Source organism: Stegostoma tigrinum, chromosome 28 (assembly GCF_030684315.1).
Source record: "Stegostoma tigrinum isolate sSteTig4 chromosome 28, sSteTig4.hap1, whole genome shotgun sequence".
In the NCBI taxonomy this organism is placed as follows: domain Eukaryota; kingdom Metazoa; phylum Chordata; class Chondrichthyes; order Orectolobiformes; family Stegostomatidae; genus Stegostoma; species Stegostoma tigrinum.
This window is the reverse complement of record NC_081381.1, coordinates 24,341,932-24,369,801: the sequence shown is the minus strand read 5'-3', so window position 1 is coordinate 24,369,801 and position 27,870 is coordinate 24,341,932. Positions and strand designations below refer to the sequence as shown.

The following is a 27,870-nucleotide window of genomic DNA, read 5'->3' as shown; positions in this document are numbered from 1 at the left end:
CTGCCATAGGCACTCTCCCACCGCTGTGACTGCCTAGAATCTGCTTCCTCGACAGATTGAGTCATGCTCCTGCTTCCTTGGAGTGAAAACTGAGGCCTTTATGCCAAAGTGCTGCTGCCAAGTTGGGAAATTTCCTAACTTGAACTACCCGCCTCATTTTCCCAGGTGTGTTTGGCCTTCTTATTTTTCCGACAAAAATATACCACCTCTTACCTCTCTATGTTGAAATTCATTTGCCAATTAAACAACCATTCCGCAAGAATGTTAATCATAGCCCTTCTTCATGCTAACAACATCTCCACCCCGACCCCATTTCAGTTTCCTCTGTAAATTGTGAAATTGTATCACCAATTCCCTAGTTGAGATTGTTCATGTCTGAGTAATAAACAATGGAGGTCCTGTACTGTTTATTATAGAATACTACTTCCCACCATTCACCCATCTGAGGAATTACCCTTATTCCCAATATCCCACTTTCTGTTTTGTAGGTAGCTTGCTATCAAATCAGCTATCAGATAGGGCAGGTGAGAGTGAGAAGTGGGGAGGGGGAGGACACAGATTGCGCTTGGCCACCATTGACATTTTGAAGGAATCCTGAGTTGTACCAACAGCATTTAATCAATCTCAACAGGAGCGATGTACAGCAATCCAATCCAGGGCTCCAAACATGACTAAACACGGCATTCTCAGCAGGGTCTGAGTAAGTCGCAGATAATCTATTATTCATGAACATTCGTATTTATAGTTCATTGCTCCTTTATTTGATAGAAAAAATGAGCAGAAAATCCCAGACTGCCTCTATATTCATAAATTAATACCAAAAATGTGTTTGAATTTTTCTAGCTCCATTGATCTCTCTACATGTGCTGTTGTGTCTCCTATTTATTATTTATCCATCTTCTTTGTGATTTTTCTTTGAATGGTTTTGTTCTTCTTTTTCTGACCTCCCTCACACCCCCAACCCATCATTGCAACTCTCCTAAAGGCACTGGTTGGTTGCTCAGCCCTCAATGCCTCACTCAAGCGGCAGTCAAGTGAGGATGGCCAGGTTGTTTAGCTCTGGAAGCCATCACAGCAGTGCTTATTTCTGCCTTGCTAACACAATGTGGAGCTGAATGAACACGACAGGCCAGGCAGCATCAGAGGAGCTGCTCCTCCAGTTTCTGGGTGGTGTCGTTGTGACACTGGAGGAGGCCCAGGGTGGACATGTCACCCAGGGAGTAGGAGGGAGAGTTGAAGTGGTTCCTGACTGGAAGGTCATTTGTCGTGAGCAGAGCGCAGGTGCTCAACAAAGCGGAGCACTTGCACTCTGTTCTTTATTTATTTCAGAGCTTCCTTCCCCCTCCCCCATTTCTGAAGAAGGGTCCTGACCCAAAACATCAGCTTTCCTGCTCCTCTGATGCTGCCTGGCCTGTTGTGTTCCTCCAGCTCTACACTGCATTATTTCTGACTCCAGCACCAGCAGTTCTTAGTATTTCTGAACTTATTTCTATCTTCTTGTGTTATCCGTACACACGAACCTACAAGCATGGAGCCAGACTGATGTACTTCCCTTCATCCTGAGCACCACAGTTCATGAGGTGATCCCAGCTAGACTCAATAGAGACACATGATTGAACCAGCTCCACCTGATTGGGACCTACATTAGGCATTACTTAACCCACTGGAGCATAGCTGTGATTTCCTTCCCCTCCATCATCATCCCATGAGTCTTGCCTGACACTGTCACATGAAGCACAAACACTGGAGAGACAACAGAAAGCAGCAATCACCTGCTGGGCATGACCGTTCCCATAAAGCACGAGCCTTGTGTCTAATTCTGTGAAGCATTGGCAAAATTACTGTTGGAAGATAAGCCCCTTTTAATCAGTAAGATTTTAATGGTTTGAAATATACTGTCTGAAAGGATAGTGGAAGAAACAGCACCTGCAAAGTTTAAAGGGAATGAAACAAATACTTGAAAAAGAAAATAAAAGCAGGGATTTGGGGAAATGAGACAAGTTACACAGCTCTTTCATAGAGCTAAAACAGGCATGATGGGCTGAATAGTCAGCTTCTGTGCTGTACAATTATACATAAATCATGAGAGGAGGGACAAGCAAAGTCCCAGAACAGAGACTTTTTTTTAAAATATTCAGAGGTGACAATGTGATGATCTATGTGCAGTGTGGGAAAGGAGGGTAAAGAAAGAGTGATCACTGAGAAGAGGGACCAGCTTCAGACACCATTCCCAAAACAGAGTGTGCACCATGACCTTCGAGAGAGGAAGAGTATTAATAAGTATATTCTTGCAGTACAACCTGTACACAAGGAAAACCAGGGCAGTTTCAGAAAGGGAGTCCCTCGGCAATATGACTCCTTTGACCTGTGTAGTTAAATTTGGAGTGAGCTATTAGTGGAAGCTGTGTGTACTCAAAGGGTAAATTAAAATGTAGTGCAGGAAACTACCCCTAACTGCCTGCCCTAGTGGGTTATCGGGGCAAACCAAGGATTTCTGTAGATGGGTCCATTACCAATCAGTATCCAGGATGTGGCCCCACACTGTTTGCTTTTCAGTGCAAACAGCTTACAGACTTATCTTGGAGTGTGTTTTTTTTTAATATATGAATTTTTTTTAAAAAGAAATGAGACAATTTACATATTGTATATGCCAAGGAACTCAAAAGAAATTTGCATGCAACACCCAGAGGCTTGTGCCTGCAATCTGTCACCCTTCACTGAGTTTAATTCTATAACCTTCTCAGAAGCCAGACAGTTTGCTTCCAATGTATTGCAATCAGTTTGTCTGCACAGACAGCATCAGTATAACCTTCATTCAACTCAACCAGCTTCACAAACTTTCAATTTAATGGCAGATAGAATTGATTTTTTTTATTATTTCAGACAAAAGAGAAAAATAACGTTCCGTCCCTCAACGCCTCATTTCCATTCTCGCAGTGTATGGCAGTTCAGTCTTTCTCCTGACTTTCTTTAAATCAAAATTTGGACACAGCAAAGTACCACACATGGCAGTGTGATAATGATTAGATAATCTGCTTTTGTATCATTAGTTAAGAGATAAATATTAGACAGGTTGTAAGGTCAGCTCTCTGGCTTTTCCTTGAAGAAGTGGCCGTGGGATTTTTTACTTAGATCTGAGAGTGAAGATTGGGCCTTATGTTAACATCTTATCTAAAACAGCACTTACGCACTCTGTGTGACACTGGTCTGTAAGCTAGGTGTTTAGAATGTGGGCTTCAAACTACATCCTTCTGCCAGAGAGGTCAGAGATGTTTGTTGACTAAAGAGGCTGGTGACATTTAGAAAATATCCTCTGAAATTGAGGACCATTGGTGGGACAACAGAGGGAAGTGGCTCTATATTGGCATGAGAGTTTTGTACAGGAAATGCATCATATGAGTATGGGGGAATGAGATGAATATATAATACACTATTTCCTTTATTAATTCGTGGGATGAGGGTGATGCTGGTTGGGCAGCATTTATTGCCTATCCCTAATTGCTCAAGGCAGTTAAGAGTCAATCACATTGCTGTGTGTCTAAAGTCACATGTAGTTCAAACCAGGTAAGGAAGGCAATTTCCTTCCCTAGAGGGAATTACTGAACCAGATGGGTTTTTCCAACATGTGACAGTGGATCCATGGTCATCATTAGACGCTTAATTCCAGATATTTATTGAATTCAAATTTTATTATCTGCCATGGTAGGATTCGCACATGGGTCCCCAGAACATTATCTGGTCTCTGGTTTAACAGACCAGTGACAATACTACTAGGCTGTCGCTCTCCGCATTTATGTATAGAGCAAATATATCATTTGGCTGTGAATTATACAAACAGCATACATGCACAAGGGAAAGCTAGTGAGTTTTGAGAAGATTTGTAGCTCAGGTTGAGGTTCTGGATGTAAGTTTGCTCGCTGAGCTGGAATGTTAGTTTTCAGACGTTTTGTCACCATTCTAGGTAACATCATCAGTGAGCCTCCAACAAAGCGCTGGTGTTATGGCCCGCTTTCTATTTATATGTTTAGGTTTCCTGCGTTGGTGATGTCATTTCCTGTTCTTTTTCTCAGAGGATGGTAGATTGGCTCCAAATCAATGTGTTTGTTGATGGAATTCCGGTTGGAATGCCATGCTTCTAAGAATTCTCGTGCGTGCCTCTGTTTGGCTTGTCCTAGGATGGATGTGTTATCCCAATCAAAGTGGTGTCCTTCCTCATCTGTGTGTAAGGATACGAGTGATAGTGGGTCATGTCGTTTTGTGGCTAGTTGATGTTCACGTATCCTGATGGCTAGCTTTCTGCCTGTTTGTCCAATGTAGTGTTTGTCACAGTTCTTGCAAGGTATTTTGTAGATGACGTTCGTTTTGCTTGTTGTCTGTATAGGGTCTTTTAAGTTCATTAGCTGCTGTTTTACTGTGTTGGTGGGTTTGTGGGCTACCCTGATGCCAAGAGGTCCGAGTAGTCTGGCAGTAATTTTGGAAATGTCTTTGATGTAGGGGAGAGTGGTTATGGTTTCTGGGCCCGTTTTGTCTGTTTGTTTGGGTTTGTTGCTGAGAAATCGGCAGACAGTGTTCATTGGTAAGGGAAAGCTGATATCATTTGTAAGTGATGGAAGTGTGTACAAGTGCAGGAATTAGAAGCAATACAACAAATCCAGCACTTGAGTCCAAATTCCACATTTCAACAGGGCCTGAGCTTTCCTGCTCATTAGGGCAAAGTAATTGACCAATCCCCTAGTCCCCCTCAAATGCCCCAGCATTCATTGTTAATCTCTGAACAGATCTGTGGATATGGTCCCATACAGAGGTGATGCTGTAAGCAGATTCTGTTTGCACGTTTATACCCCAGGGGCCATAATGGCACTGATCGTTGCTGAATGAAACTGTCTACTGTTCGCTAATTCAGTGACTCCCACAGGTAGTGTTGGGGAAGGAAGTCCACATGCATTATTTGCCCCATTATAACAGCAGAGGGGACAGGGAGAAACCATGCATTCACTGATCTCCTCAACAAGTGAGACCATAAAAATTAATGGGAACTTTGCACATTTTATCCTCATTACATTTTGTTTGCAATTACATCGCCACCCATCCTTTTAAATTTACACTTCCTGCAGTCTAAAATACTAGTATTTGCTTTCAGTGTCTCTGCCAACAAAGGGTAACGTTAATCTGGGACAATCTGCATGTACATTGGCATTGATATGATTCCACGTGTCATGTGGAACTTGGAGCTTGTCACAGTCCTGTGCATACTTTTGTGGGAATGGCACCCATTTTGTTTTGCAGGTAAACTACTCTGGTATCGTACACCATTTTTATGTAAGGGACAATGTGTGTAAGGGACAATGTGTGTAAGGCACAATGTGTGTAAGGGACAATGTGTGTAAGGGACAATGTGTGTAAGGGACAATCTATGTAAGGGACAATGTGTGTAAGGGACAATGTGTGTAAGGCACAATGTGTGTAAGGCACAATGTGTGTAAGGGACAATGTGTGTAAGGGACAATGTGTGTAAGGCACAATGTGTGTAAGGGACAATGTGTGTAAGGCACAATGTATGTAAGGGACAATGTGTGTAAGGCACAATGTATGTAAGGGACAATGTGTGTAAGGGACAATGTGTGTAAGGGACAATGTATGTAAGGGACAATGTGTGTAAGGCACAATGTGTGTAAGGCACAATGTGTGTAAGGCACAATGTGTGTAAGGCACAATGTATGTAAGGGACAATGTGTGTAAGGGACAATGTGTGTAAGGGACAATGTGTGTAAGGCACAATGTATGTAAGGGACAATGTGTGTAAGGGGCGAATATGTAGCACATAGTTTACATGTAAGGGACAATGTGTGTAAGGGACAATGTGTGTAAGGCACAATGTATGTAAGGGACAATGTGTGTAAGGCACAATGTATGTAAGGGGCGAATATGTAGCACATAGTTTACATGTAAGGGACAATGTATGTAAGGGGCGAATATGTAGCACATAGTTTACATGTAAGGGACAATGTATGTAAGGGGCGAATATGTAGCACATAGTTTACATGTAAGGGACAATGTATGTAAGGGGCGAATATGTAGCACATAGTTTACATGTAAGGGACAATGTATGTAAGGGGCGAATATGTAGCACATAGTTTACATGTAAGGGACAATGTATGTAAGGGGCGAATATGTAGCACATAGTTTACATGTAAGGGACAATGTATGTAAGGGGCGAATATGTAGCACATAGTTTACATGTAAGGGACAATGTATGTAAGGGGCGAATATGTAGCACATAGTTTACATGTAAGGGACAATGTATGTAAGGGGCGAATATGTAGCACATAGTTTACATGTAAGGGACAATGTATGTAAGGGGCGAATATGTAGCACATAGTTTACATGTAAGGGACAATGTATGTAAGGGGCGAATATGTAGCACATAGTTTACATGTAAGGGACAATGTATGTAAGGGGCGAATATGTAGCACATAGTTTACATGTAAGGGACAATGTATGTAAGGGGCGAATATGTAGCACATAGTTTACATGTAAGGGACAATGTATGTAAGGGGCGAATATGTAGCACATAGTTTACATGTAAGGGACAATGTATGTAAGGGGCGAATATGTAGCACATAGTTTACATGTAAGGGACAATGTATGTAAGGGGCGAATATGTAGCACATAGTTTACATGTAAGGGACAATGTATGTAAGGGGCGAATATGTAGCACATAGTTTACATGTAAGGGACAATGTGTGTAAAGGGCGAATATGTAGCACATAGTTTACATGTAAGGACACAGATTTAGGTGTGATGAGTTATTAGCACAGAGCGAGGATTCAGACTTGGGATCTCCCCCGTATAATACACATGAGTATCAATTTGCATTCTGGTTACTGGTATATCTTTATGAAGTGAAACTATTTCCTAACCAAATTGCAATCCACCCAGTCCCCATAGCAGATCCCCTTGTTTAATGCAGTAGCAGCTGAGGCAAGGACTGAGCGATGCCTGCATCTTGTCTCTGAATCTCAGGTGCTGGTACATAAGACTCAGTTGAGTTGTGACAGTAAGAGAAACTGGATTATATTGAAAGTACACCATTGTTTATCTTCACTCATCCTGCCTGCTCAATATTTAATGCAGTTCCCAGTAAATTGAAATCAAATCTGTGATTGTTCCTGAGATTAGAGTTCATTGCCCCACCATTGGAAGCTGCTGCAGCCCAAATTCTGAAACTCCTTTATCAAAACTGTCCACCTGCCTCTCTTTATCTTACACAATGAAAAACCCTACCATTTTGGCTGGGATCATACAAGACCCAGATATATTGAAAGCACTATATAAATGCATGATACTCTTGTAGATTTTCAGACAGACCAGGAGGAAGTGAGGGAGTTTAAATTGGCAGGTACAAGCTCCCTGTTCCAGTGTAAAGGGTTTTAGATTTATATTCCATTTCAGTAGTTATTTTTCATCGTGAATGGGATCTGCATTTTATATACTCTGATTGGATAGTTTAGCCAGCAGGGACTAATCTCAGAAAGAGTTGTGAATTTTTAGCACATTATTTGAGTTTGAGACTGTACCACTGGCAATACATCTCCATGAACTACCTGCCTATCCCCGCCTCTAAGCCAAGAGCATGTTGGAGGCTGCATAATAGAGTAAACTACATTTGTTGCTTTTCACTCTCCCATCTCTGCTTCTGTCTTGATACACTATGGAGTATGGTTTCACAGGAGACTTCTAACTCCCTGGTCCTTCAAAAACAACTATTTCTCAGGATTTTCATTTCAGCCAGGAGCCAGCTAGGACAATGAGTTAGACTTTGCCCAGAATTACGTGAATTTTACAATGAAGGGACGTCACATTTTAGCTATCAGGTTAATGGTAGTCTTTATGCTTCCTTACAGCCTCCTTCGACCCTTGTCCAACACAATCAATCAACACAGTCTGTTACTTCTTTACCCTTAACATACTTGTCTAACTTCCCCTTAACTATTTCTGTACAATTCACCTTGACTACTCTGTGGGAAGTGTGTTTCATATTCCAGCCACACCCTGAGTAAAGGCATTTCTCCTGCATTCATTGTGATTATCATCTGTTACTGGTTTTGGCTTTCCCCCATGAGTGTAAAGAGAATCCATTTCATACATCTAACTGCAACCAGGACCTCTGCAAATTGAAAGCAGAATTTTTTCAAACTATGGATGTTTTCCCCTAACCAATTGAAATCATTCCTGATCCTTCTAATTGAAAGCCGGCTAATGCTGCTTCAGTGATAATGGGAACTGCAGATGCTGCAGAATCCAAGATAACGAAGTGTGGAGCTGGATGAACACAGCAGGCGAAGCAGCATCTCAGGAGCACAAAAGCTGTTGTGCTCCTGAGATGCTGCTTGGCCTGCTGTGTTCATCCAGCTCCACACTTTGTTATAATGCTGCTTCAGTGTTTACTTTGCTTGTAACTCGATCAATGTAAACAAATTCTAATCAGCAGTCAAGAAAATTTTTCCCTCATCATTTTTTTTTTCAAAAAAGCACAGATACAGAAATACTGACAAGCTAATCGTTAAACCCCTCAAACACATATACTAAAATCCCATTCGTCACTAGTTCAAAATCCAAACTCTAAAATAAATTCATTATATATATGGCCAAATGCCATATAAGCAAGAGGATCAGACAGGCAGTGCAGATATAGTCGGTGCACATTTTGCTCTTTACCTGGTATCCGGTTCTGAATCATGACGAAGTCAAAGATTCCTCTGAGAGCACAGTTAGAGCCAAGTCTACAAGGCATCAGTTCCTCAATTGTACTTTCTTGGAGATCAAAGGTGTCCTGGAAGGATCAAGAATGGAATATATTTGGTGAGAGCTAAGGACCAATACAGGAGCCTACAAAGTGTTCTATAGGCCACCAAATCAGAAAACTGTAGAAAAGCAAATCTGGAGTGAAATTGCAAAGGTGGAAGAGCAACATAATATCTTTGATTGTGTAAGAAAAACTCCACGGCTAACTAAGGAAATTAGGGATGGTATCAGATTGAAAAAAATGATGTGCAATTCTACAAAAATTAATGGCAGTGCACAAGACTGGGAAAGCTTTAGAAATCAGTAAATTATGGCTAAAAAATGAAGAAGGAGTATGAGAGAAAAACTGAAGAAATACAAAAGAATATAAAAATTGTAAAAGCAGAGCCTTCGTGCCTTAGAGACTGAGACTTAGGATTAATAATGGGAAACAAAGAAACAGTAGGAACTTGGAACAAGTATTTTGTTTCTGTCGAAGATACAAAACGGATCCTTAGATCAGGGGAAAATAAAGGAACAAAAGGGCAGGAGAAAAAGTCTTTTGAGGATGGAACAAGCTGGGTGAATAAAGGAGCACCAGTAAATGCAGTGTTCTGGGTTTCCAAAAGGTGTTCCGTACACTGATACATGTAAGTGATATGTTAGCGTAGACAGAGGAGTAAATGCACATGAAACAGAAGGTCAGGGTAAATGATTTTTTTTCAGATTGGTAAACTGTAACTCATGAACTGCTGGTCAGTGCAGGGCAGTGTTCCCTCTAAGTAGGGTGACTGCACATTCACTGCGAGGTTCTACACATACTGACACATTGGCTTTGCTTCTAGAAACGGCTGCCTCACAGAGTCCTTGATGATCTACAGAGTGGACATAAGCTAATAAGGAACATTGGGGCTGAGACTTCAATTGTTTACGGTCCCTATTAATGACTTGGATTAAAGGCATGTCCGGATTGTAGTCATATTTGCCGATGATAGAGAGGGCATCAAGTGAGAGATAATATAGAGAGGCTGCAAAGGTTAATTGAGTGGATAAACATTTAGTGTAAAATGTGGGAAAATATGAGGTTGCTGACTTTGGGAAGAAGAACAGAAAAGCAGAATATTATTAAAATTGAGAGATTTCAGCAGTATAGATGGATAGAGTGTTCATGTGCATGTGTCACAAACGGCATGCATGTACGGCAAGTGACGGGAAAGACAAATTGAATATTAGTGTTTATTGCAAAGAATGGAGTAAAACAGTAGAGAAGAAATCTTGCTCCAGCTGTGTGGGACATTGGTGACACCACACGTAGAGTATAGTTTCAGCCTCCTTACATAGGGAGGGATGGACTTGCGTTGGAGGCAATGTGGAGAAGGTTCACTAGGCTGATAGCTGGGATGCTGCTGCTGTCTTACAAGGGCACATTGAACAGGTGACCAGTTTGAGCAGTTCATTAAAGTTTAGAAAAATGAGAGGTGACCTGACATAAGCCTGGAGGATTCTTAAAGAACTTGACAGGGTACATGCTGAGATGGTGTTTCCCAGAATGAGGGAACCTAGAATGTGGAAGCACACTTCAAAACTCAGAAGCCTCCCATTTTAGATGAAGATGAGGAAGAATTTCTTCTCTCAGAGCATTGCTAGGTTTTGGAATTGTTGTCCCCGATAGCAGTGGAATTTGGGTAAATAAGTATTTTTCAATTTGAGTTAATTTTTGATGTTCACGACAGTCAAGGGTTGTGAGGGGCAGTCAGGGGAATGGAGTTAAGGCTACAATCAGAATAGCCATGATCTTGTTGAATGGCAGAGCATGTGCAATGCACTGAATGTTCTATTCTTCCTACTTCTTAAGATCTTATGAACTGTGTATTCATGATAACAAGGAACTTAAGTTATAGTAATAAAAGCAAGGTGAATAATAATGTAAAGGGCAGAGAGGAGCTGATGAGTGCACAATGTTCAGCACCATTCATGACTTCTCTGTAATCGAAACAGTTCAGATCCATTACACAATAAGACCTGAACAAGTTTGGACTGACAAATGCCAAGTAACATTCACATCACACAATTGCCAGACAATGAACATCCAAAATGAGAGAAAATGTAATTTTTGCCCCTTGACTTTAAATGACATTAACATTGCTGATTCCCCATGATCAATATCTTGGGGCTTTACCATTGACTGGAAACTGAACTGGACTAGCTATAAAAATACTGTGGGTACAAGAACAGGTCAGAGGCTAGGAATTCTGCAGTGAGTAACTCACCTCCTGAATCCCCAAAGTCTTTCTACCATCTACAAAGCAAGCTAGGAGTGTGATGAAATGCTCCTACTTACCTGGATGGGTGCAACTCCAACAACACTCAAGAAGCTTGACACATTCCAGGAGAAAAACAAGCATCCTGCATGATTGTCCCTAATTATACAAACAATAATTTATTCCACTGCTGGCACCCAATAGCAGGACTGTGCACCATCTACAAGATTTACTGCGGAAATTCACTAGAACTACTTTGGCAACCCCTTCCAAACCCATGACCATTACTGTCGAGAAGGACAAAAGCTGGAGATGCATGCAAACACTGGCACCTACAAGTTTCCCTCCAAGCCACAGAGTACCCTGCTTGGAAATATATTGTTACTCCTTCACTGTTGCTGGGTCAAAAGCCTGCACGTCCCTCCCAAATGGCATTGTGGATGTACCTTAATCAAATGGACTGCTGTAGTTCAAGAAGGCAGCTCACCAGCACCTACACAAGGGCAACTAGGGATGAGCAATAAATTGGCTAATCTATTGAATGATTAAACAATTTTTTAAAATGAGGTGGCTTTGGATCCAAATCTATGTGTCATATAGTAGTTTTGCCAGCAAAAGTTGAATCTGGTTGAATAAAATGGTCAGTAGCAGCATTGATATAAACATGGCTATGTGATAGGAGAGAGAGAGAAAACAAGTAGTAATGAATACTTGCTTCTTGGACAGGAGGAAGGGAGTTAATGGAATTCCTTCTGTTGGCTGGCTGCAGAGCAACCATTCATGACAACAAAAGCAACAAACATCTTCGACTGGTCCCAGCTGGTAACTCTCTCATGCCTGGCAACTACTCAGCTGGAACAAAGTCTTCAACTACCGGCCCCGTTCACTGCCAGGAAAGGATAACTAGTGCCCTTCTTCCACTCCTGGTGGTACTCCCTGTCACTGGAGTGCAGTGCTAGTGAGCTAATTGAACAACAAAATGGTCCTAATTCAGCAATATTTTGAAAACCAGACAAGGCAGCTGGTATGGGAATTTAAAATGTGATGTAGGGTCTTTTCCAAATCTTTTACTTTATGTCTAATGCATGCTCTACCTATTTTGAACTGTGTGGTGGAAGCTCCACTGTGTATCTAACAAGTGTTGCATGCACTGGGACAGGGAGCTTTACATTGTATTTAATCTGTGCTGTACAAATCCAAAACAGAGGAATCTATACTCTGTATCTAATATGTTTAGTACTTACAAAGGGATGATGTAGAGCAAGCTTTTCACTGTATCAAAGAAAAATTTCAGACGTAGAGGAAAACATATACGTGAATAGGTTAATGATGGCTTAGTGGTTAGCATTGTTGCCTCACAGCCTCGGGGACCTGGGTTTGACTCGTCTTGGGCGACTGTCTGGGTGGAGTTTGCATGTTCTCCCTGTCTCTGCATGGACCTCTCCTGAGTGCTCCTGTTTCCTCCCACAGTCCAAAGATGCGCAGGTTAGGTGGATCAGTCATGCTAACTTACCCCATAGTGACCACGGATGTGCAGGCTAAGTTGATTAGCCATGGTTAATGCAGGATTATAGAGATAGGGTGGGGGCCTGGGTCTGGGTGGGATGCTCTTTGGAGAGCTGGTGCAATTTCAATGGGCCAAGTGGCCTCTTTCTGCACTGTAGGGACTCTGTGATTCAAAAACCTGCCAGCAGTAGTACATGCACGTGAGGAGAATAGCAGAAAAGTAATTGTACACGATTAGCAAGACGTCAAAATAAAATATTCTTGTTGTAACCTGTAATTAATGTAAGAAATTTTCACAAATTTATGTGGATTTTCTGTCTCACCGTTCATTGGTTTTGTAAATGGCTGGAAGCAATGAAAGATTGTTTGAGCAACCATGTCCTACAGCACAGGATTTTTATTGATTTTTCTGTCACCAGTTTCCTTAGCTGACTCATTTCTCATCTGTCCTGAATACATTGAGTTTTGCTGGGTACGGTTCCACGAGAACAAACTGTCTACCATTGCTACCTCCTCCAGATGGCCTATTCTTTCTGAAATATACTCACTAACCAACATCCCAGTGAGTGTCAGTACCATGAGGAGTGGAAGATGGGTACCAGTCATTCCTTTCTCGCATTGAGCTAGGGCAGTAGTTCGGAATTCCGCCCCAGCTGAGTGGTTGCTGGGACCAGGCTGAGATGTTGTGCTTCTTGAGGGTGCTATAGATTCAGGCAGAAAGACACGCTGGAGGGCAGCAGAGGAAAAAAAAACCATCTGATTTTTAACCCATTCAATTTGTTATTGGGATATTTGAACAGGAGTAGGCTAATGAGCACCCTGCATTCAACCTTTACTGAACTAATGGTTGATCTGTACCTTAATGGCACCCTCCAGCCTTTGTCAATATGCTTGTCTAGTAAAAGCTATTGATCACAGATTTAAATTTATTGCTTGGACTAGAAGCACTGCCTTTTTTGGGAGAAAGTTCCATGCTCCTACCATCCTTCCTATGAGGAAGCATCCCCTAAATTCCTCTTGTTGTAGATCCTCCCATGACTGGAAAACAGCTTCCACTGTTGTAAAAAGAGGAAGTGAGACTTATATTTATCAGCCTTTCACTTTTCAAAAATGCTTCATACTCAATCAGATATTTCCTAAGCATAGTCACTGTTAAGATGCAGGAAGAGCTTCAACTAATTTAAATAACATACGAGATCTCACAAACAGCAATGCATATTTACCGCATAATCTGGTTTTTTGATGTTTTACTGAGGGATAAAAATTGGCCAGGACACCAATAGGAACTTCCCTGCTCCTTCAAAATAGCACCAGGGCATCTTTTACCTCCACCTGAAAGATTAAAAGGTGCATTGGTTTATCATTGTATCGAAAGAGAGCACCTCTCACAGTGCAAGATAATAAAATGTGAGGCTGGACGAACACAGCAGGCCAAGCAGCATCTCAGGAGCACAAAAGCTGACGTTTCGGGCCTAGACCCTTCATCAGAGAGCTGATGGTTTGGTGCTCGGGTGTGGGGTCATGATCGAGGAGGCGGTAGGAGGTGGTGTCGGAGAGTTGGCGTCTGGCCTCGGCGATGTAGAGGTCAGTGCGCCATACTACCACTGCGCCACCCTTGTCTGCGGGTTTGATGGTGAGGTTGGGGTTGGAGCGGAGGGAGCGGAGGGCTGCCCGTTCTGCGGGGAGAGGTTGGAGTGGGTGAGAGGGGTGGAGAGGTTGAGGCGGTTGATGTCTCAACGGCAGTTGGAGATGAAGAGGTCGAGGGAGGGTAGGAGGCCTGGGGGTGGTGTCCAGGAGGAGGACTTGTGTTGGAAGCGGGTGAAGGGGTCAGTGGAAGGAGGGTTAGGTTCCCGGTTGAAGAAGTAGGCATGGAGGCGAAGCACCTTCTCAGGATACTGCAGTTGGATTTTCAGTCCAGTGAACAAGTGGCATTTAATCCATAAATATGTAAACTCAGGCAAGTATGCTATCCACTGAGCCATGGCTGACACTTTAAACAGGCCAGACCTACCTACCTTAGAGACCAACTATGGAGAACTCAATAAAATCAATGGAAAAATATTGACAGTAGGGTTATAAAGAAACATGTTGCAAGTAGTAAGTGCCCAGTAAGAGAAAATGCAAATGAGAGATATTTAATGAATTGTTTTGATCAAAGGGTGAAACATGCACCAAGTAAATACTGTGCTAATAACTCATGCCAGTTTGAAAGTTCGGGGCTAGTAGCATAATTAAAACTTACTTTGGAGATGCTGAAACAGAATCCACTGTGGACATAGTACATGGAGCAGAGAAATTTTTTGAGGAGCAGTATATCTTGATTACATTCAATAAAGATGTGGCGTTTATTGTCTGATGCGCAGTAAGCCAGTTTCAAGATAGCTCAGTAGTAAGGGACAGTGCATTTCAATTGCAGCAGTAGAGGTCCATCTGAAGGATATCCAGAGATGGAGGCATGTTCTGTACTCACAGGGTGGAATGTCTTTACTTTGACTTTCTGTTCCTTTCTCATCCTGGTGCTGCGTAGATTTATCTTTAGCATCTGAAGTATCAAAGAAGGTCACCTCTGAATATATATCACCTATTACAATTCCCATACAGAAAACAGCATCAAAATTCTGTGTCGTATAACTTTTATTTACTGTTCACTTGTAATGTGGAACCTCTTGGGGTAAAAATATTTCACAGTTTCAGAGGCTACTAGCTATCAATGCATTAACAATGCAACAACAGGCACCAGCACACCAGGTAGATTCCACTTTACAAGTGCCAGCAGTGCATTAGTGACCAGATTCATTCAATCCAACATCAGAAGTGACAATTGAATTCTGTAATTCATCCAGTGCCAACACAATTCAACAAAGGTCAGCATTTTATGGATATTCAATGGATTTGGCTGTTGCCTGTGAGGTTCAGCTCAGTATGTGTATTTTTGATAAGGAATGGGTATAAATATCAATACTGGAAGTAGAATTTTTTTTGTGTAGTGATTGCATTGTCAAGAGTTAATGATTGTCTTCAGTTGGATATGAAGAAGTTGTTTTGTGTCACACACATCCAAAGGCAGTCTTGCCAGATTTACTAAAGCTGGTTGCTAACAATTAGCAGCACAAGTGCTGAATACAAGTGGCTTTATCTACCTTTTAACCTTCCTATCAAACACTCCCAAAACAGGTATGTACAGATCAGATATCGACTAAAACTAACTCTGTACTCTCCCCACAAACAATCCTGAGGTTAGGGAGTTATCAGTGATGTGAAGAGAGTTAGCTTGTTGGGCAAATGAGTTAGCTTGGGGCTGCACGGTGGCTCAGTGGTTAGCACTGCAGCCTCACAGCACCAGGGACCCGGGTTCGATTCCAGCCTTAGATGACTGTCTGTGCGGAGTTTGCACATTCGCCCCGTGTCTGCGTGGGTTTCCTCCGGGTGCTCCGATTTCCTCCCACAGCCTAAAGATGTGCATGCTAGGTGGATCGGCCATGCTAAATTGCCCGTAGTGTTCAGGGGTGTGTGGGTTATAGGGGGATGGATCTGGGTGGGATGCTCCAGGGGGCCGTGTGGACTTATTGGGCTGAAGGGCCTGTTTCCACACCGTTGGGAATCTAGAAGCTAGTTACAAACTCATATCCTTCCCCCTCACCTCTAAATTTCCTCTGAAGCCAGTACTCCTAAGTTCTGGTTAAGTATTTAGTGCCCTGAGAAAGTCTCAGTATGGACTGCTAGTAAACTGTGCTGAAAATGTCCAGATTCAGCTTAATGAATGTGTCCCCAGGTAAACGGTGTAGCTTCCATGTATAGCAGACTGAAACCCTCTCTCAGTTTTTAGTTTTGGGACTGAAATGCGGGAAAGGAATTAAGCAGTCACATCTCATTCCAGAAGTGTTCACCAAATAATCATGAACGTTCATTGAACATCTTTCTTCTATTGTGTCTGAAGGGTAATTCTTTGCTTTGTGTTCATGGCAGTGGTAAACATCAGATTTACAAGATCAATTTTAGCAGCAAAATCCACTGGCAGACTTAAGGGAAGTGAAGATTCTGTTGATATACCTTTCCTGGGGTAATTTGAACCAATTTTTTCTCCATGTTTCTTCTGGCGCTATGTCAGATTTATTTGCCTTTATTTTTGTCGTGACAGAACAGTCTCTCCCAGTGGACGAGATTCCATGGGAGAGCAACGCCCTCTGGTGTCTGTCTCCTCGTGCTGCAGCAACTTGAGAACATCAGTAGATGAGCAGCCATTGTGCAAATACAAAATTGCTACAGCCGACCAATGAACAATTGCGCATAACACAGCTTCACATAAGGCCTGATTAGTTTAAATGGCTAAGTATGGGGTAGTTTTAAGAAGTTTGTTGATGAACAGGATTGTGTCATTTTATTTAATGGATAAGAATGAAAATAAGAGTTTTACTCTTCTGATTCTGAAGTGATAAATAACATCCCCAGGATGGATACACGATGGATTGGATACAGTAAAGGGCTCTCTCCGTAAAACCTTAGTAAGCCTTCTCAGAACAGGTTAGATACTGCGTAAACCTCTCATCCCATAAAATGCTCTCTGAGCAAATACAACACAGGTAAAATGAAGACTAAAGCTCCTTCTACACTGTTACAAAGCTATGCCTCAGTCTGAGACATGTCTCTGCGCTCCACTGTCCCACACTACACATCCTTTGAACACTCTTAAGTGAAAAGGCCAATCTGGTTTCGGGCTGCTTTGAGGCTGGCTGAAACTCATGTAGGAACTTTATAGACTGTAAACAGAAACAGTAAACACCTGATCCCAGATATTAATGGTCGGTGCACCATCTTTTTTTACTTCATATATTCATATTTGATTTTGATATTATTCTAGTGCAGGAGCAAATGATGAAAGAATTTGGTTTTACTGGTAATGTAAATTTCCAGACAGGACTACATTTCACAAGTACTTCATTGACTGTAGAGCACTTTGTGGCATCTTAAAGGTCATGAAAGGTGAAAGCAATTTTATTACCATCCTTCAGTATCTGGACTTTCAGTGGGGATTCTTCAACGGATGGCAGGTGGAATCACCAAAGAAAAAGTGTACAAGGCTAAAACCAGCAGGTGAAATCATCCTTATAGGTTTCCTGGTGAAGAGATGGAATGAGAGTGGTAAATATCCCAAATCTTCCCAAGAGTACCAAGTAAGGAAAGTGCACTCATAACAGCTGTTTGCTGTGGTTTAATGGTACCTATAATATAGCCTCCAGGGGTACATGGCAGCTGGTGGAATTTGAATTCAATAAATATCTGGAATTAAGAGTCTAATGATGACCATGGATCAGTTGCCGATTTTGGGAAAACCCATCTCGTTCAGTAATGTCCTCGAGGGAATAAAACTGCCATCCTTACCTGTTCTGGCCTACATGTGGCTCCCGATCCACAGCAATGTGGTTGACTCATTACTGCCCTCTGGGCAATTAGGGATGGGCAATAAATTCTGGCCTAGCCAGTGATGCCCTCATGCTGTGAATGGATAAAGGGAAAAAATGGCCAGTGCTTTCAATACACCTATTATTGATGTCTTTATATTTTTCAACTCTGTCTAGCAAAATGGGTTCCAGTTGTCTTCTGGGACTTGGGGGTAAGTTCAGGGGAAGGAGAAGATTAAGCGACAGTCTTGGCATTAACATTCAAGATCTTAGCCTGTGGGAGAATGGGGGAACTAGGCAGCAGACCATTTACAATCTGCATTGGGATGGACTCATACCAGATCTCCTGGAATAACAGAACAACTACAGGTAAGACTTCTAAAAGGGGAAAACTCAGGGAGGTTTCTCAGACAAAGAAGAGGATATTCTTTCCAGTGAAATCTACGTCTGTTGTAGCCTATCTCTCCCAACGTAGCTCTAATGTTTTGCTTCTACCAGCCCAGATGCCGTTTTATTTAACATTTCTTGTTCTGGCTGAAGCAATTCTGTGGTTTGAATTGAAAGGAGAATTCAATTTACATTTTCTACAATATTGCAAACTGCTTCATCTCTCAAAACTCTCAAACATTCTGCTGAACATGTTGTCAAAGTTCAACAAAAGGTATAAAGAAAGTCTTCACAAACACAAAATTACCAGGAGCCAGAAGGTCTGCACTCTCTCAATTGACATCAACTGGAATTGTCCCTGTAACAGAGTCTGAACTGACCTCCAAATCAACCCTGTGTTCTGCAGTTAGTTCTTTAGCTTCAAAATGAGCACACTATTTTGTCAGGATATGTTATTCCTGATTTCAAAGAGAGCTGGTTGCTGAAGTAGGAGCTAGCATTTTATAATTATGAGCTACATTAGTACAAGAACACAGTACAATAGTTAAGAGGTAATGCTGTGCTGCTAAGATGAATTATTGGCCCTGCCAGTTAGGAAGTCTTACCCAGTTTTGGATACTTAGAAAGGACTGGAAAGGAATATAGTAATGGTAATAGGAGGAAAGGCTTCAGTTATGAGGGGACAATAAAGCAACTGACATTCAACCAAAAAAAGGACAATCTAATAATCTCATAATTATGAGAGGCTTTAAACAGCATGGATTTATGCAACATTTTTACCACAGTGAAACATCTCAAGGTTCCCAATACCATGGCCCATGTGGAGATGTAGAAACTCGTGGCGAAGATGTAAGATTTTAAGGAATACCTTAAGAGGAGGCGAGAGAGCTAGAGATGATTGGAGAGGAATTCCGGATCTTGGGACAGGTCAAGGTATGGACACAATGCTGGAGGCAGAAAAATGAGGAATGTAAAAATGCTGAAATTGAAGGACTACAGAGGTTTTGGAGGACAGTAGGGCTCAAGGGAGTTACAAAGTTGGGTAAGGCAAAGGAATAGATAACTTTGTATGAAGATGACAGTTTTTAAATGGAAACAGTGTTGGAACAGAAGCCAGTGTTGGTCAGTGATCACATGGGGGTGATGGACTTGGTGCACATGGAAAAGTGTGTGATGCTTCTTCAGGCAATAGCTTTACAGCTGTGGTTTTTAATAGTCAGGAAATCATGCCGTGTGCATCCGAGTTTCTGGTACACCTTCGTGATGGGCAAGATTCCCCACTGGAAACACAACGTTGGAAAATTAATCTCTTTACTCCTGGATTGTTCTCCCCTTTCCGTTGTGAGGAATTGGGCATCATTCACCCAGAACCTGTATCTAGCAATACAGTCCACATTGTTCAACATGGGCCAGTTTGTAGTCTACAAGTGGCAAGCCGTTGGTATCACCTGAACTAGGGTTGAAATTAGCCATCTCACTCTAAGTTGTTGATCTTCAATTCATTTGATAACCACCTATCTGTGCAGCTGTCCTTTGAAGAGGTGATTCAAATTGGCAGCCGCTGGCCATCAGTCTCACACTCCCTGCATCCTGTGATTAAATCTCTTCTCCATATTTTCATGGTAGTCTTTAATCAGACTGGAGCACAGTCAAAGCCATTATCTACCAGATGGCACCCATCATTCAATATCCACACATTCGCCCTCGCCCAGCTCCAACGGTGCCAGGTGGTTTCTCATGGTGTCTGCATTTTTCCAACAGTTCACGGCATCAAGTGGACCTGCAGTAATGGGAACACCAGCGCTGGTTTCTCGGTGGAGCAGCTCGTTCAGCAGATCCTGGACAGCCATCAGACCAAGCCGCAGCCTCGCACTCACAACTGCCTGTGCACCGGCAATCTGGGTAGGACTGACCGGGGGTAACCCTTCCAATTAGCGCGTGGCTCTTAGTGGTTTAAACTTTCAACAATAGTTTTGGGGATTTTATTTTCCATCAAAACTGCCCTGTCCCACACCTTCCCACCCCCTGAAGCTGCTGACTCTTTGCTGGACTACATCTTCACAGACACCATATAACCCACTCACTTCCCCACAATGTGAGTCCAGACAGCAAGTGTTGGTGCACTATTCCATATTGGCATCTATCAGAGATGAACTCTCTCCTGTCCTCATCTGCCCTCAGTTGCTCTGCTGCAAGAATATGATTGCCCTTGTTTGCCATTTCGTTCATGATTTTAAAGGCAAAGTGATCAGGGAGCACCCAAGTCCACCTCCTAATGTCATACAGACTTTTCAACAGGGCTGAAGTGGCCGCAGAACAATCAGAGCCTGAACTGCCCCCCTCCGTAATCCAGGAGGTTGGAGACTGGCAATACTGTCCCAAATATTGCACAGAACAAAACCAAGAAAGCAACTCATTTATATAGTTCCTTTTGTGCCCTCCGGATATGCTGTATGCACTTTACAGTGAATGAAGTATCCTTGAAGCGTAGCCTATAGGGAACATGACAGCTAATTCAAGCACTACAAGCTCTCACTAACTGCAATGTGGACAATTTGGGATCTGTATTGGCCAGGAAACTGGAAGGAATTCCTTCTTTTCCTCACATCAATGCTGTGGGATCCTATATGTCTAGCTGAAAGAGCAGATGGAATTTTATTTTAAACATATCCTGAAAGACAGTTGTTCTGGCAATACAGTGCTGAGGATTCATTCTGGGTTCTTCCCAGTGTGCCATTACATCACACTTTACTACTCCCTGTTGTGAACTGGGACAGGCTGTGGGCACTATGATAATAGTGAGAGGATTGCTGGAAACATGGCAGGAGGAGGAGAGGTGTTGAGAAGATGATGTTTGTGCAATAGCAAGGCGAAGAGATTAGTCTGAAGGAGAGGGAGTAATCAGAAATGGCTGATGGTGGGCTCAGAGAGGATGATTAGTGAAGATGGAGCAAGTTGGGGGTATAGAAGGTGTTTGGTGGGGGACCTTGAGTTGGAGGATGCTTTTTTGTGAACAGTGAGGTTTGTGTCAACGAGCTTAATGAGCAGAAACCTGTGTAACATACAATGTCATGCTGTCATACCCAGGAATGGTTTCAAACTATAGTTACTGGCAATCGCATTGATAAAACTCTTTAAATAAAAATATTTGAGGTATTGGTGAACAGCTGCAAGGAGATCTTATTTATAATTTACTCCTCCTATCTGTAACATTCTTAAAGACTGAAGATCTGGTGTCACAAATTTAGTAAGCACAAGGTTACATGTAATTATACACTTTAAAAGGCCAGACTTACAACCACAATGTAATGGAGATTGGTTGCAGAAATGTGTTGCAGCACCAAATCATATTTATGTAATACCTTTACTACAGTAAAATATCATACAGGAGCAATAATCCAGTAAAAATTGACTTTGAGATTTGACCAAAAGTAAGGAAATTCTGGACCTTATGCTCATGGTCCCTTTGAAATTTGCCTGAGGCTGCAGCTAATTACAATAATGAATAAATCCAGGCCTACATTTGAGGTTGATTGCCATTCCAAATTGAGTTGGATTGAAACATTATGAGGAAGGGGAAAACTGGAAGCAACTACATGGAAAACAGTGCTTATCTGATGTCCTGAAGGATTCCCGTTAGAGATGATGGTCAAGGTGAAAATGCTGAGAGTTTTCTTGAATAGAGGAAAGGCTTAATACCTGTTATGATCCCAATTGATGTTATTAATGGACAATTCAGATCCCAGACAGAAATCTAGCCTAATAGATCATGCTTTGATTTTTTTTGGTTTTATCAAAGTGGCTTCTCACTGAAACATAAGCATACAATACTACAAACATAACTTTCACAGTAAAACTGAAGTTTATTAATAAAAGAAATGAAGGTAAAATTGATTAAAGCAAACCATCTGCTTATAATGCAAATTAAATATAATTCCAAAACACTCTTTTATAAATTGAAAAGAAACAATAAAGCTTTTGTAGAGTGCCCAAAATACACCCCTGATACAGTACCCATTCTCCACTTGTGTAAGACTCACACCAGAAACCCTATATTTATCATCGAGTCACTTATGACTTCAAATAGTTTTTTTGTGAAGCCATTATACACCTGCTTAAATGTGCTGAGCTTTAGGTAACCTCTTCAGGGTTTTATCCCAATACTTCTAGCCTAAGACTAACACTATTCACGCTATGATAACATTGTTCTCTAAACATCCTTCCCTTCTCAGGAGCACTGCTCTATGCACCCATCCTGTTCTAAGGACTTCATAGGACTGCTGCAAATTCAAAGTTTAAAATAATGAAACTAAAAGTCTCACTCTGTAAATGGGTTACAAAACTGGAGTCTTATCTAAAATAAACAAATATCCATTAGTGGCACACATAAACTCATTTACTCTAAACCGGGCCTCATTTTTTAAAAATTGTAAGCATTCCTGTAGCCTTGGTGTTTTTAAAAATAAAACACCATTGCTACAGAAATGTTTACAAATTAATTGTTAACTTCAGACATTTCGAAAACCTACTGGCTACTAACTCAGAAACCAGAAATCCAATTTACAATAAATAATAATTAATCTCTCAGTTTACATCACAAACTTGAAAAGAAAGCAACTTGATCCAATGGTTTGTTCCAATCACTAAAAGTTTGTGGGTCCTTTTTTTAAGAATTTAAAGGAATCTGTTCCATTGATTTTTGGTGAGGGGCCCCAATTTTAAGTAATTGAAAGCTGATGAAGCAGCTCAGAATCAAGAGATTAATTTTTGCAAAGAAATGCAATTGGAGGCAGACTCTCTTCGCATACTCAAAGGAGAATCTGAGAGAAGAATTATACCTAGGGCTATTCCTGGAATTATTTAGGAGGGGGCAGTGGGAGGGCATTACCAACTGAATTTAAACTGGTTGTGGGAAAGTTAGCACCTCGACTCCCATCAGCCATGGTGTCAACTGTGAAGTGCCCATGGATTACAACTACAGCACCTCCATCCACTCCCCAGACCCCAACGTCTGAACTAATATTCTATTTATTCTGAGTTTGCTGTCATGAAATGACAACTCACTGCTTTACCACAATCATACCTTCTGACAGGGGTAAAAATGCATACGTTAAAGAAAGGGATAACTTGTATTTATGTAGGATCTTTCATGACTCAGAATGTCGCAAAGCATGTTAGACAAAGCCAGGTGCACACACACTCGTCATACAGAAAATTTGGCAGTAGCATTTGTACTCAACAAACTCCCACAAACAGTAATGTGATGACATTATTCACGATAATGACTGCATCATACCTCCTTTTTTAAGTAGTAGTTGTGGAACAAACAATGGCCATGATGTTGAGCACTGTTTTTCAAAATACTGATCATGGAAGTTTTTGCATTAATCTGAGATGGAAGATAGGGCCTCAGCAGCATGTTTTATCATAAAACAGTATCACTGACAGTGCAGCGTTTCCTCAGTACTGCACTGGGATTAGCAGTATCGATTCTGACAGCTTGATGTCATAATGTTCTGCTTCAAAATGAGAATGCTACCCACTGAGTTTAAGCTAACATCTCATGACAGGATGTTGTTGTGAATCTAGCTGGTACAGGTCGCCTGCCCTGTTGTCACTATGTTTATAATGTTGTTGGGGCAAAGGATAAGATGAAATATTGATCTCTGACTGACCTATTTTCCTGCTCCTTCCACCCAACCTCTAGGTGCCGGAAGCAGCGTTCACCACAAGTGCAACAGTGCCAAACACCGCATCATATCACCAAAGGTGGAGCCACGAACTGGCACCTACAGCAGCCACCCTGAGGTCCAGAACAATGATGTTTCTGAAGGCAAAAATGACCACGGACATGGCAAGGCCTCAAGCCGTGAGAAGCGGAATGGGAAATTGGCCAAGCCTGTCCTGTTGCACCAGAACAGCACCGAGGTCTCCTCCACCAACCAGGTGGAGGTGCCCGATACCACCCAGAACTCCCCAGTCTCCATCAGCAGTGGCCTAAACAGTGAAACAGACATGGCCGATAGTCCAGCCATCACTGGTGTCTCCAGCATGGCTGTGGCCTCTGTCATGTGTAGTCTATCTCAGAACGCCACTGTCTTCATGTCAGAGGTGACCAACGAGGCAGTGTACACCATGTCTCCCAGTGCAGGGCCTGGCCAGCACCTCATTGCCTCAGACACTGGGGCCCAAGGGCTGGTCTTGGCCGTCAACTCGGATGGGCATAAGTTTGCCTTTGCCTCCTCGGCAGCTACTGGCAACCCCGATGGCTTGTCCATAATGTCGGCAGGTGTGGCAGAGGACTTGGTGCTTTCCTCCACCCTGGAGAGCAGTGAGAAGATCCCAGAGGCCAGCATGAACTTTGACCCTGACTGCTTCCTCAATAACCCCAAACAAGGCCAAACCTATGGAGGAGGGGCTCTGAAAAATGACACCAGCAGTGGCACCTCACGACAGTCACCAGGCAACGAGGGCGGCTACTGCTTCAGCGGACCCTTAGTGAAGGAAATCAAGACCGAGGATAATTCTTTTGAGCAGCAGATGTCCAAGGAAGGATTCCAAAGTAGTTCCACCCCTGCATCCATCTCCTTGACTCCTGGTTCAGCTTTGCTGTCATCTGGGGGACTCAGTCCCAGCACCACACTGGAGCAAATGGACTTCAGTGCTATTGACTCTAGCAAGGACTTCTCTTCAGGTTATGCACAGAATGTCCAGAGCCCCCATGTTCACCAGAACCCTTCTCCCAGCTTCTTCCTTCAGGAGGCCAACAAGGGCCACCAGCTGGAGGCTAGCACACACAGCAATGGCCTAAGTGATGGTGGAGGCCCTTTCAGCAGTAGCTTGGGACTGGCCAACGTCAAGACAGAGTCGCCCACACAGGCTGCATCTAGCTGTAACGGTCCCGTGCAGCAGGGACGTATGGAGGCCACCCCCTCCCTGCAGTTGCTGCAGTTCCAAGCTAACTTCCAACCCATTGCAGCCGAGGCGGAGGTCCCCATGGAAACAGCAGCTCAGTCAGAGGGAAGTGAGGGCCTCCTGAAGTCTGCTGAGCTGCCAGCCTGCAGCACCGAGCATTACATCCAGGCAGAAGCTGGGGGCAACGGGCTGCCCATCCTCCAGGGAAACATGGTATCAGGACTGTACCCAGTGGCCCACCACAGCCTTGGGCCCTCAGCCAACATGGAGCTCAACCTGGACCACTTTGACATCTCCTTCAGCAACCAGTTCTCGGACCTGATCAATGACTTCATATCAGTGGAGGGTGGCGCCAGCACACTGTACGGGCACCAGCTGGTGACTAGCGAGACGGGTGCTGCAGGCACTATGCAGCAGTCAGAAGAAGAGAGAGCTAGAGTAGCCACCTTCAGCCAAGCTGAGATCTGTATCCCTTGCTGCAGCCCCCAGCAGCAGCCACAGCAGCAGCAGCAGCAGGGTCTGCAGCTCAATGGAGGGGAGAATGGGGGCAACTCCATGACCTACATGCACGTGTCTGAGGTGGTCCCAACCCAAGGGGCATTGGGGTCCTTGCAACAGAATGGACGCTTGTTCATGGTGACGGATTATTCCCCTGAGTGGTCTTACCCTGAGGTGAGATGGCGCTGTGCGTGGGGATTAATCCCATTCTCAGAAATTTAAGAATGATAGAATAGTACAGTGGAGGAAGACCCCATTCGGCCCACTGATACTATCAATCAATCCTGTTAGTTCCACTTCCCTGCTGTATTGTCAAATCTCTGGATTTTGCCTGTCTCCGTAGTATTTATCCAATTCCATTTGAAGGCTACTACTGACTCTGTTTCCACACCTAATCATGTCCTAGCTGGTTCTTTTCACATTCACCTTAAGTTTGACCCCTCTCCTTATCAACACTTCAGTCATTGAGTGAATAAAAATGAATTGTTCCCAGTCAAAACCCTTCATGGTCTTAAACACCTCTAACAAGTCTCTTCTTGGCCTACCATGCTCTTAAGGAGAAGACTGCCAGTTTCTCCTGTCTCTTGACAGAATTTTTGTCCCTGGAACTACCCCAGTAGAGCTCTTATATACCCTCTTCTGCACTTTCACACCCTTCCCAATTTATCACTCTAAATTTGACATCAAAGAGGGCTGTTGGGGCACAGTTACCTCTGAGCCAGGAAGCCAGTGCTTAAATCCCACCAGCTCCAAAGGTACATAATAGCATCTCTGAACAGGGTTGATTGGAAACTATCTAGATCCTAAATAAATAAAGTTTTGCTGGCTGAGTTATTGAGGGATTTAGGCTGAGATGGTGAATGGAATTTACAAATCAGCCATAGTGTCATTAAACAGTGGAATGTGTTTGATGGGTTGAATTTCCTCCTACTGTTGTGATACTTTCTTTGATAGCATTTGGTTTGTCTGTCAATTACGAACTGGATCAGAAAAAAGTTCAGTTTTTGTTTTATACTTTGCTTTGGTTGAAATGCCTTTCATTGAAGCCTTGCATTCTTTCCCATTCTGTCACTCACCTCTGTCCTTGTGGCTGTGATTGCCATTCAGTTACTAAATGCCCATCAGTTTATTTGCCTATGGGGACATAATAATGTCCAACAGAACCAAATCTGTATCTCTGTACCCATCTAGCAGCACCTCCTGAACCACCTTAGTTGATAGTCATTCACATGCACACTTTCCAGATGGAGCCAGGAGCAGGAACCAGACCCAGAATGTTGTAACTCCTATACATTTTGTCTCTGACTGAGATCAACTGAATCAATATAGATCAGGCATGAGAGGGTGCACCTTTCCTGCTTGGTTTGGCTTCAGCCACCAATCTTAGCAGCTGACAGCACAGAAATGAGTCCATTCAACCCATCATAACTGTGCCAGCTCTATGAAGGAGCAATCCAATTAGTTGCCCCCTCTACCCTTTTCAAGTGTTCATCCAATTAATTTCTGGAAATTACTATTGAAACTGTTTGCACCACAATTTCAGGCAGTGTACTGCAGATAATAACTGGCTACATCAGGAAAAATGTTAACCAGCCTAACTAGGATAAATGTGCAGGTAAGTTCCACATATCCAGCTCTAGCGTCTGGCACTGAAGTCAGTATTGGAGACTTTTGCAGAGAACTTTCCACGCAAATTCACTGCATTTGTGCACATCAGGACATTTGCATGGTCCTGATGTGCATCTCCCACCTTATGCCCAATCTCTGTAATACAGAGACTGGAAAATTTTAGCAAATTCCTTAGCTGAGACCTAACCAGTGTTTCAAAAACTGTTAGAAATCACACGACATCAGATTGTAGACAACAGGTTTATTTGAAAACACAAGCTTTCAGAACCTTTCTCCTTCTGCAGATGTTAGTGAGAGAGGTAGTATCAAACACAGAATTAATAAGTAAAAGATCAAACGTTCACACCATTGATGAGGATGTACTAAACAAACCTAAGATGCTGTTAAATCTTTAGTCAGTTAGAAGGTTTTAATTGATTAAAATGTATATGTACACACACTCAAATTCCTTTCAAGTCACAGTCCTGAGAGAACTAAAGGTTTTATCAGAA

The 27,870-nt window shown here is 42.6% G+C and overlaps 1 protein-coding gene across 9 annotated transcripts in view; it reads left to right on the top strand.

Moving 5' to 3' along the window:
* Positions 1 to 27,870, top strand: part of camta1a (calmodulin binding transcription activator 1a) — a 1,145,933-nt gene that overhangs the window by 1,006,196 nt on the left and 111,867 nt on the right. For 7 of the 9 annotated variants that reach the window (XM_048561404.2, XM_048561406.2, XM_048561403.2 and 4 more), the window contains 2 exons: positions 20,099 to 20,239; positions 24,045 to 25,924. In XM_048561404.2, coding sequence (XP_048417361.1) covers positions 20,099 to 20,239; positions 24,045 to 25,924 — 2,021 coding nt within the window. The remainder of the gene's footprint in view (positions 1 to 20,098; positions 20,240 to 24,044; positions 25,925 to 27,870) is intronic. The other 2 variants (XM_059655607.1, XM_048561407.2) reach the window with 1 other exon arrangement.